This window comes from Heliconius melpomene, unplaced genomic scaffold (genome assembly GCF_056956725.1).
Source record: "Heliconius melpomene rosina isolate 202511_hmr_F unplaced genomic scaffold, ASM5695672v1 ptg000045l, whole genome shotgun sequence".
NCBI lineage: Eukaryota > Metazoa > Arthropoda > Insecta > Lepidoptera > Nymphalidae > Heliconius > Heliconius melpomene.
This window is the reverse complement of record NW_028181874.1, coordinates 55826-67599: the sequence shown is the minus strand read 5'-3', so window position 1 is coordinate 67599 and position 11774 is coordinate 55826. Positions and strand designations below refer to the sequence as shown.

The 11774-nt window shown below is 38.5% G+C and overlaps 2 protein-coding genes across 2 annotated transcripts; both read right to left on the bottom strand.

The window, feature by feature from the left end:
- Positions 1–577: 577 nt before the first annotated feature.
- Positions 578–2200, bottom strand: LOC146526422 (uncharacterized). The gene has a single exon (XM_085207151.1). The coding sequence runs from the start codon at positions 2001–2003 to the stop codon at positions 600–602; it is 1404 nt and encodes a 467-aa protein (XP_085063277.1). The 5' UTR covers positions 2004–2200; the 3' UTR covers positions 578–599.
- Positions 2201–4935: 2735 nt separating this feature from the next.
- On the bottom strand, positions 4936–7573 carry LOC146526421 (uncharacterized). The gene has a single exon (XM_085207149.1). The coding sequence runs from the start codon at positions 7556–7558 to the stop codon at positions 6167–6169; it is 1392 nt and encodes a 463-aa protein (XP_085063275.1). The 5' UTR covers positions 7559–7573; the 3' UTR covers positions 4936–6166.
- Between the last annotated feature and the right edge of the window lie 4201 nt (positions 7574–11774).

Below are 11774 nucleotides of genomic sequence, written 5' to 3'. Positions count from 1 at the left end.
TTGGGAAGTGATCACTACCATGGGTGGAGGGAAGTACAGACCATGATAGTTGGGAAGCTAGGGAAGGAGAACATAAGGAAAGGTCAATAGCAGTCCTAGGATTCTGATTAGGATTAACCCTGCGAGTCGGTGAGCCATCATTGAGAATGCAGAGATCCACATCGTCAATTATGTCTACCAACGAAGGAGAAAATCTATCACAGTAATAACACCCCCACATAGTGTGGTGAGTGTTAAAATCACCCAGGACCAGCACAGGGCTAGGAAGCGCAGAGATAATAGACTTCAGCTCAAGGAAGAGGGAAGAGGAAGGATGAGGAATATAAGCGGAAAGAAAGGAGATATTAAAAGCCCTCACAGCAACAGCATTAATCTGTTGACTGTGAGGTGGAAGAGGAATACGGGAATAGGAAGAGGAGTGCCGGATAAGAAGAGCACTACCCCCATACCCGTCACTTCTGTCCTCCCGTAAACAGGAGAAACCTGACACCCTAAAATGGGAATCAGGCAACAACCATGTCTCCGAGAGGGCAACAATGACAGGCTGATAAAGTGAAATAATATTCAGTAATTCATGCCTTTTGGGCCGAATACTGTTACTATTCCACTGGAGGAACTTCAATGGATCCATTATTAAGGATTTTATTATAAATTTTAGTAAGGTTCTGGGCAACGTGGGACGGTAAAGGAAATTCATCAGAGGAAGAGATTATGCTCACAAGGGTCTCTGTTAGAACAACTAACAGATCCTTTCTTGACATTGCTGAATTGTCAATGCCCTGATTAAGAGCACAACCATTAGGGAGGGAAGAGGAACAATTACCAGTTATTGCCTGGTGAGCTGACCTATCATATCCCTTTGCTAAAGGAGCGCGGGGACGGGGAGATTGGAACACAGTCTTACGGTAGGATTTGTTAGGACCGACTGGAACACTGGAATGAGGTAAAAGGGATTTATTATTAGGAATTGGTTGGTATGAGGGGATAGGATGGGAGAACACTTCTTTTGCCATATCAGCATAAGAGCGTTGGGAAGAAGGGAAACGTGATGACGCCTCCATATAGGATATGCACTCCTGTGACATTAAAAGTTTGATTGACTGTTGTCTTAAAAATTCGGGGCAGTCTTTGTCAGTGGCAAAATGTTTACTACCACAATACATACATTTAGAATCCTCCTTGGCTATGTCACATGCATCACCAGTATGCAACTGGGAACACCTGTAACATCTAAGCTTTGACCTACACTGTGCTTTAACATGGCCAAACCGACAACAATTTAAACATTGAATGGTAGGAAACTTGTAGGGCTCTACAGGGAGGGAAGAGTGATAGGAAAAGACCCTATCAGGCAACATCTGTCCACGGAACGTAACTACAACCGACTGTGTCGGAATCCATGTAGTTACCCCCTCACTTACATTCTTCCTATTCAATCTCCTGGCTTTCAATACTAAACCACACCCAGAGGGAAATACCAAGGACTCAACTAGCTCATCTAATGAGAAGTCAACGGGAACATCTCTTACTATACCCATTCTAGTGATGTTAAAGGTTGGTATAACAGCAACATATTTACATAGACTCAATAATGGGTTAGTCAAAAATAAATTCGCTGCAGTAGCATTTGAGAACTCAACGCTAATCTTATTGCGACCAATGTTTTTAATACCACCATCAATGATGTCGTTAATTTTATTCTTGTGCAGAAACTGGCCAAATCTGATAGCTCTAATAGAGGTACCAGCTGCCGGGTCAGGAATTTCCCTCGACACATACACAATGAAAGGGCCTTTATCGGACTCAAGGTATGACTTAGCATTTTCGGAAAGGGAGGGGTGAGTGTAAATATTTTGAATTGAAGGAGTTGCAGTGGAAGGATCGATTATGGTTTTTTTAACCATATCAACATCAGGATGAGAATCTACGCTTTGCCTTTTTCTGTTTATCTGTGCTTCTATACCACCCGGATCAGGGGGATCAGGCGGGGGGTCTGGATCCATTTTAAATCCTAACCTACAAACTTAAATATATATAATAACACCAATCTAACTACTAACAACACAAACACTTACTAAAACCAAACACCTTGATAATATGGAACCTCTAAAAACTTAAACTTTTCCACTTAAACTAATAAACAACACTAAATTAAATACAATCCTCACTGACACGTGTGTAAACCAAAACAAACGTTAGCGAAGTCAAAATTAGTATCTTAATAACAAAATGTTGTTGTTGTTGCTCTTTATTTATGGCGTTCCGAGCGTGCCAATTCAGCACTAATCACTTCGCCAGTGTCACGTTGAATGGAAAACACACAAAGGAGAATGTACGGTAAAACAGATAATATAACGCAATAGGAGAATGCACGTTAAAAAGAGATCCAGCTAATATACTGCCTTCACCTATAAGTAAAAAGAATAGATATTATATATATACAAATATAACAATATATACATAATAAAGGGTTAGTACTAAGTAATATTTTACAAAATTGTTAGCTTATACTTTAATATTATTATATTTAATATATCTACATAAAAACTCACACAAAGGAGAAAACACAAACATTAACAAACATTGAACATTAAGGGGGCGGGGAACTATAAAAGGAAGGACATCATACAAGGGACGAATTAACTTGGGACATGTGAAAAGGATGTGGGAAGGGGAACCTTCATCCAGGCCACACTCACACAGTGAGTGGTCCCTGACCCTGATCTTAGCTAGGTGCACAGGTGTACTTGCATGCCCAAGGCGCAGTCGACAAATAGTTGATATAATCCTCCGTTTAGCAAATTTTTGAGAAAAGAACCAAGGTCGCCTTGGGATATTGGGTTGGATAGTAGCATAAAATTTACCTTTCTGAGATTTTGATAATTCCCAGAACTCAGACCAAGACACATCCAAATGAGTTAATGCAAGTGACAACAGATCCTGGGCCGAAATAAAAAAGTTATCTAAATTTCCACACTGGATGGCTAATTTTGCGCAAGAGTCTGCAGATTCGTTCCCACTGATTCCAGAATGCCCTGGAATCCATGCCAAAGTAACATCCAATCCCTTTAGATAACATGAGTACAGTTCTTCACGAATCCTTAAAATAATTGAAGACCTTAATTTACTACGAAATGGATTTCCCTTTATCGCCAATATACAGCTTAATGAGTCGGTACATATGACAGTCAGTTTAAAGTCATGGGAGAGTGTGAACCGGATTGCTTCTAACAAAGCAACAGCCTCACCAGTAAACACAGATGATTCGGGAGGACATTTAAATTGTAATATAATTTTGAATTTTGGTATCCAGCATGCTGCACCAACACAGCTTTCCTTAGAAAGCTTTGATGCATCTGTAAAGATGAGGACATGGTTTGAAAAATTTTCATTTACTATGGCTTGAAATTTTGTGTTGGTGTCAACATCTCCCTTGATTAGGCCAAGATTAGTGATGACAGTAGGATGGTGTACTAGAGCCTTATAAGGCGTGCGGAATAAAGGATTAGATGGAAAAGATGACAAGGGATGAGGAAGAGAGGTAAATTTAAGGAAACTATTGAGCAAGTAAGGGAGAGGCCTGCCTCGAGGGATGAGGTCCGCTAAATCAGATAGCTTAAACCATAGGGGATGGGAAGAAAGCTGTAACATTTTACCAACAAACCGATCAGATAGGAATTGTCGACGGATAGGAAAAGGCGGATCTACACATTCCACCTGCAGTGCGTTGGTGGGGGACGACTTCATTGCACCTATAATAATTCTTAGGCATTTGTATTGAATTTTATTGAGTTTCTCAGTAGCAACTTTGTTAAAGGGGTCTAAAACAAATAATCCATAGTCAATGTGACTACGGATTATGGCATTGTACAGTAGTTTAAGAGTATATGGATGTGCACCCCACCACACACCAGACACCGCTCTCAAAGCATTGATGCCGCTTTCACATTTTTTACTGATATGTTCAGCATGAGCAATTCCGTTCAGTCTTTTATCAAGAACCATGCCTAAGAATTTAACATTTTCTGCTAATTGAATAGTATTATTACCGCAAACTATTTGGAAATCAGGAGTTACTCTCTTTTTGGTAAACACTACCGCCCGGCACTTTGCTACTGATAGTGCCAAGCCATGATTGGAGAGCCACTGGTTTAGATAGTGCAAAGCAGTATTTAAACGATAAGTTATGTCCTCCACAGATTTTGAGCTGTAGTAAAGGACGATGTCATCAGCATACTGAAGAATGTTACAAAAACTATTGACAGACAATTCGAGGTCATGGGTGTATACATTATACAGCAGAGGACTGAGAGCTGAACCTTGAGGCAAACCTTGCCAGACAAGTCTGGGAGGTATAGTAAGAAGTGGATGCTTTACAGATATTGATCTACCGGTCAGCAGATTACATATGAAATGAGTCATCCTTGGCGGAATACTCAGCTGATGCAATTTTTGCCTGAGTACCGGAAGAAGAACATTGTCATATGCAGACGCAACATCTAGAAAAACACCAACCAAATACTCTCCTTTGGCATATGCTCGTCGAATGTCTGTAGTAAAAACACTGAGACTATCTGTAGTACTTAACCCCTTTCTGAAGCCAAATTGAGAGGGTGCTAAGATATTTCTGCTTTCCACTGTCCACTCCAAACGATTTTTTAAAAGCCGTTCCATAATTTTTGATAAAGCAGATGCTAGGGCAATGGGTCTGTATGAATTAGGGTCAGAGGGACATTTTCCAGGTTTTAGGATGGGAATAACAATTTGGGATTTCCAGGATTCGGGAATGTTACCTGATTGAAAGATGTTGTTAATCAAATTTAAAAAATGTAGCTTAGACTTCTCATTTAGTCTAGCAATAAAAGAGTAAGAAACACAATCCTCGCCTGGGCTAGTGTCTCTCAAATCCGTTAAGACATTATTGAGTTTCTCAAATGAAAAACAAGCATCCATTTCATCCGAAGATTCAATCAGAGGGGATATAATTAAATCATGGGATGGAACAAAAGGAGGAGCCAGTTTGTTAGCAAAATCATTAAGCCACAAAGAGGGATTATTGGAATTGGGACTGGGAGCATTGTTAAGAGAACGACGAAATCTCTTAACATTAGTCCACACAAGGGAAGGAGGAGAACGGGGATCAAGGGATTCACAAAAATTGACCCATCCAAGTTTCTTCTTTTTCCCAATCATTCTTCTAAACTTCGCATCGTTACGTGCATACTCAATATAATTCTCCATAGTCATACAGACTGTGTACGACTCCTCAGCAGATGTTCGCCGAAGGACAGAATCAGAGCATTCCTGATCCCACCAGGGATTGAAATGCATCCAATTCTGAATGGAGTGTTTTTTTGGAATATGAGAGTCAGCTGCAGATACAATGGCAGAGATAAACCGATCATAGCAAAGAATGATATTCTCAAAATTACTAGACTCAGGAAGATTGTCAAGCATGCAATCCACAGAGTTAGCATACTTATTCCAGTTAGCTCTTTTAAGGTTATATTTAGGCAGAGCATTAGGGATGGGAGCAAGAGGAAGTCTATGGTACAAGGAAAGTAGAATAGGGAAGTGGTCACTACCATGGGTGGAAGGAAGAACAGACCATGATAGCTGGGAGGCAAGAGAGGGGGACGATAGGGAAAGGTCAATAGCAGTCCTTGGATTCTGGTTAGGAAGAACCCTACGAGTTGGTGAGCCATCATTGAGAATGCATAGAGATACATCATCAATCATGTCTACCAACGAAGGAGAAACTCCGTCACAGTAATAACACCCCCACAAAGTGTGATGAGTGTTAAAATCTCCCAGGACTAGCACAGGACTAGGAAGCGAAGAGATAACAGACTTAAGCTCAAGGAAAAGAGAGGAAGAGGGATGAGGAATATAGACTGATAGGAAGGAGATATTGAAAGCCCTCACGGCAACAGCATTAATCTGTTGGCTATGAGGGGGGAGAGGAATTAGGGAGTAGGGTGAGGAGTGCTGGATAAGGATAGCACTGCCTCCATACCCATCATTTCTGTCCTCCCTTAAACAGGAGAACCCCGGCACCCTAAAACGGGAACCAGGGACCAACCATGTTTCCGAGAGGGCAACAATGGCAGGTTTGTGCAGAGAAATAATATGAAGTAATTCATGCTTTTTAGCACGAATACTACCACTATTCCACTGCAGAATGGACAACGGCGCCATTGTTGAGAGTATTAAGGATATTGAGTAGGTTAGAGGCAACGTTGGACGGTATAGGAAGTTCATTGGCTGTTGAGATTATGCTTATGAGGGTTTTAGTTAAAGCAATCAACAGATCCTTACTAGATTCTGTTGAGCTGCCAACACCTTGATTAACACCTTCATTCAGAGCGCAGCCATTAGGAAGAGATGAGGAACAATTTGCAATTATGGATTGGTGAGCCTGTCTGTCATATCCCTTTGCTAAAGGAGCGCGGGGACGAGGAGTTTGGAAAACAGTCTTGCGGTAAGATTTGTAAGGAGTGACTGGGGCTAGGACTTTTTGTGGTTGGGAGTATGAGTAAGTAGGAGGGGAAAAAAGTTGTTTTGCGATATCCGCATAGGATCGTTGGACAGGAGGGAAACGAGAGGATGCCTCCATATAGGAAATACATTCCTGTGACATTGTAATTTTTATGGATTGTTGTCTTGCAAACTCAGGACAATCTTTGTCATTAGCAAAATGCTTGCTATCACAAAACAAACATACAGACATTTCTTTAGGTATGTCACATGTATCACCACAGTGAGCTTGGCCACACCTGTAGCACCTAGGCTGAGACCTACACTGTAATTTAACATGTCCGAATCTACAGCAATTTAAGCACTGGATGGTAGGATATTTATATGGTTCAACAGGTAGGGAAGAATGATATGAGAAGACCCTTTCTGGCAACACTTGTCCACGGAATGTAACTACAACCGACTGAGTCGGGACCCATGTAGTCACACCCTCACTAACACACTTTCTGTTCAAACGTCTCGCTTTCAAAACCTGACCACATCCAGAGGGAAATTCCAAAGATTCAACCAATTCATCTAAAGAAAAGTCAACTGGGACCTGTCTTATAATTCCCATTCTTGAAATGTTGAAAGTTGGGATAATTGCCACATACTTACATAGACTAAGAATGGGGTTTGATAAAAAACAATTCGCTGCAGTAGCATTTGAGAATTGGACGCTAATTTTATTACGTCCAACATTTTTAACTCCATCCTTGGTAATATCAGTTATCTTATTTTTGTGTAGAAACTGACCAAATTTAATAGCTCTAATTGTTGTTCCAGCTGCAGGGTCAGGGGTTTCCCTTGACACATACACTAAGAAAGGGCCTTTGTCAGAATCAATATATGCTTTTGGGATATCAGATAGGGATGGATGGACATATAGGTTTTGGATAGAAGGTGTAGCGGTTGAGGGATCAAAAATAGTTTTTTTAATTAAATCATTGTCAGAAGTTGTGTCTCCACCTTGCCTTTTCCTGGAATATGATTGTATATCACCACCAGGATCAGGGGGATCAGGTGGACGATCAGGATCCATATTAAAACTAAATAGTCTAACCTACCTTAAATAACACTAATCTAACAAATAAAACGACACAAACACTCACTACAATCCAACACCTTCTTAATATAGATCTTTTAACAACTTGCAACTATTTTCACTTTAAAATAATATACTAAAATAAGATACTCTCACTAACACGTGTGTCAACCATAACAAACGTCAGCGAAATTCCCAATAACAAAATGAAAAGAGCGGGCATTTTGACATTGACACATTGCAGTACTATATTTGACAGTTGACATTTGTAGCACGAAAGTCTCCTAACTATATATGTCGGAACGCTAGATTTAAAGAACCATACCATACCAACTATATATGATTGTTATCATAGATTGATTTCTCGATATATGGCGTTTCGAGCGTGCCAGTTGAGCACAATTCAATTGTTATCATAAATAATGTTTGTAATTGACATTTGACACTTGTCATTGATTTGGCGTTTAAAATATCCTGAAACTCTACGGTTCTCCTTCTCACATCCTTTTCTCTTGTCCTAAATTGACCTGTCCCTTATATGACATCCTTCCTTATAAAGTTCCCCGCCCCCTTAATGTTCAGTGTTTGTTAATGTTTGTGTTTAGTCCGTTATGTAAATTTTTATGTAAATATATTAAGAATAACAAAATTAAACTATAAACTAACATTTGTGTTAAATAGTAGATATTACTAACTGTTCAAGACCAAATAATAATTTTAAAATAATAGTTATTTTTCTTAATTTAAATAATTAACTTTATTATACATTATAATTAACATATTTTAAGTAGCAACATTTTATTTGTAAGTTGTTAATAATCTGTCACTATTGACGTTTATGTTTGTCATTCTCTTGTGAATCTGTTATTAAAAGGCTCGCAGCCTTTGACCACCCTTGCGAGTGAATTATTTTTCCATCCTTCTGAATCCTATTTATCCACTAACCCCTTTTTATTTATATATTGTATATATATATATATATATATATATATATATATTGTTATAGGTGAAGGCAGTATTTTAACTGGATCTCTCTTAAACATGCATTTTTCTATTGTATAATATTATAACTTTTTTTTTTTTAACCGTACAACCTCTTTCGTGAGTTCTCCATTCAACGTGACACTGGCGAAGTGATTTTGTGCTCAACTGGCACGCTCAGAACGCCATAATAGAAAGAACAGAACAGAACATCCTGAAACTATGGCCTATGATTTGGTAGTTAAGTAATGGATTACTATAGAATTATGATTATATTTAATAGATTTATAAAGTTAATGGTAATTAAATAATACATATATGATAATTACAATAAATAATATTTTATAATTGATATTTGACACTTGTCTAGGATTTGTAGTTTGATACATCTGCCTATGATTTGCTGGCTGGTGATAGAAAACAATGGAATTACGATAATATTTGACTTATAGTGTAGGGAACATTACTTATTCAAAATTAATATTAATATATTTACTAGAATCATCCGGACGCAGCGCATTGGAACAATTCAAACCTGTTCCGAGTTTTTTGTTATGCGTGCCGTAGGCTGCTAGCCAACATCGCCACGTTTAAAGAGTCGGCTAGAATCGCTTGCGACATTCACTTGTGTATCCATTGCTCTCTTAGCTTGCATTCAATTCTCAACCTTAACTTCTTGCTATTACGTGCTAGTTTAGCTTGTATTTTCTATTGGTATTTATTTAAATTTCTCTATTTCCTTCTGTGATTATTTTCTCTTCACGTATCTGTGAGTTAAATAAATTTGGACAATTTCTCCACAAAATTTGGATTTTTAATTTTACTCATTTAGTGTAAATCTTGATGAAATTAACAAACACTTTTCAAATGTTAACTTACTGAACCAAGAAATTAAAGCGGACACTATTAAGTCAATTCCCGATATCTCCTGCCCTTCTCCTTTTTATTTCTCCTCTGTTTCTACTGATGACGTGAAGAAGCATGTGCTGGCCATTAAATCCGATGCTACTGGTAGTGATCAAATCAGTCGGAAGATTATTCTCTTAACGCTCAACCCTGTACTCCCTGTCCTATGCCACATCTTTAATCATTCCCTTTCCTCAAACTCTTTTCCCAATGCCTGGCGCCAAGCTATAGTAACTCCTATTCCTAAGGTACCTAATCCTTTATCTTTTTCTGACTATCGCCCTATCTCCGTTCTCCCATTTTTGTCAAAGGTGTTAGAGCGTATAGTCCATCAACAACTTTCATCCTTCTTAGCTTTAAATAAAATCCTATCCCCCTTCCAGTCTGGATTTCGACCTGGGCACAGCACGGTTACGGCATTAAATAAAGTAAATGACGACATTAGGTTGGGTATCGATAATCAACAAATTACTATTCTTGTACTACTGGACTTTTCGAATGCTTTTAACACTGTTGATTTTGATATCCTCTTAGCAATTCTTAAGTCCATTAATGTATCCTCTGATGCTATTGAATGGTTTTACTCCTATCTACATGAACGAGAGCAAACTGTTCGTATTAACGATCAGCGATCATCCGTATGTCGTCTTAGTGCTGGGGTTCCGCAGGGTGGCGTCCTTTCTCCTCTCCTTTTTTCCATTTTCATTAACTCCGTTACCAAGCTCCTATCCGTTTCCTTCCATTTATACGCCGATGACCTGCAAATTTATTTGACCGCGGACGTGAATGACATTGCGAAAGCTATTGATCTAGTAAATTCCAACCTGCATACAATCAGTACCTGGAGCAAGTCATTTGGTTTGGCAATAAATCCCAAAAAGTCACAGGTGTGTTTCCTAGGCAGTCGCCAACAAATAGCTATATTAAATTTCTCTTCCTATCCTCATATTACCCTTGACAATTGTAAGCTGGAATACAGTAACACTGTTAAAAATCTGGGTATCAAGGTGGACAGCATTCTCTCCTGGGCTCCTCACATCTCTGAGCTGAGTCGTAAGATGTACTACACTATTGGTAGGCTAAAGAGATGGAAAAATCTTTTGCCCATACAAACCAAGATCTCCCTGTCGCACTCACTCTTGCTGCCTATATTAGACTATGCTGACACCTGTTATCTGGACATTTCGCAACAATTGCTCAATACACTTGAACGCCTACAAAACCTGGTTATTAGATTCATCTTCGGACTGAGGAAATTTGATCACATCAGCCAGTATCGTGATAGGCTGCGGTGGCTTTCTGTACAAAACCGTCGGAACCTCCACACTGTCACGCTCCTCTATTCCATCCTTTTCCATCCCGATACTCCTTCCTACCTTAAGGAACGCTTTTCCTTCCTTGGCTCTAACTCCTGTATTCCTTTCAGTCTCCGCTCGAAACGTGATAACGTGCTCGAGTTCCCGCAGTGCCGCACTCACTGCTACAGTAAATCTTTTACTGTAGAAGCAGTGAAATTATGGAATGCGTTACCACGAGACGTGAGACGGTCTACGTCTATAAATATCTTTAAGCGTAAAGTTAAGAATCATTATCTTCGGATGTAGTATATGTATACCTATTTGTATTTTTATCATTTATTTTATCTTATTTTCTCTTTCCCAATTATATTATATATATTTAATGTATATGTGTATGTATATTATCTATATATTTATGTATGTGTATTGTATATATATGAATAACTATATGTATGTGTCTATATGTATTATGTATTGTATGTACAGGTTATATATTTATTAAGTTTACTCAAGCTTTGCACCACATTTTGCCCTCACTCTTAGATGTATTCTATCCTTGGATTGGTTGCCTGGAAGAGATCACTTTTAGTGATAAGGCCGCCTTTGTGCATTTTATGTCTTAAAATTATAATTTTAACTCTTGTAAATGTGCAATAAAGACTTTTTATCTTATCTTATCTTAAAATAAATAAGATCATATTAAATAGTGGTATCACATCTCAACCGCTATAATAGTATTATTGAAAATGTATTATATATCCTCGGCTATCTTCATTATAAATGTTAATAGATTTATCGTTCATATAATCAATTATTATTGTAATTGCAAATGTGGTAACTACAGTACAGGTAAGATATATGTAATTGTACTGGGCTAGAGCAGTGAAAGGCAAGTGTTGTTATAACGTTAAGGGATCCCTTAAGCCTACAATTATGGTCACAAGTCCATGGCACTACTCCAAGCTTCACATCATTTAAAAGGTAAAATAACATTACTTACAGTTACCAACCTTCTGATGTTTGTTCCA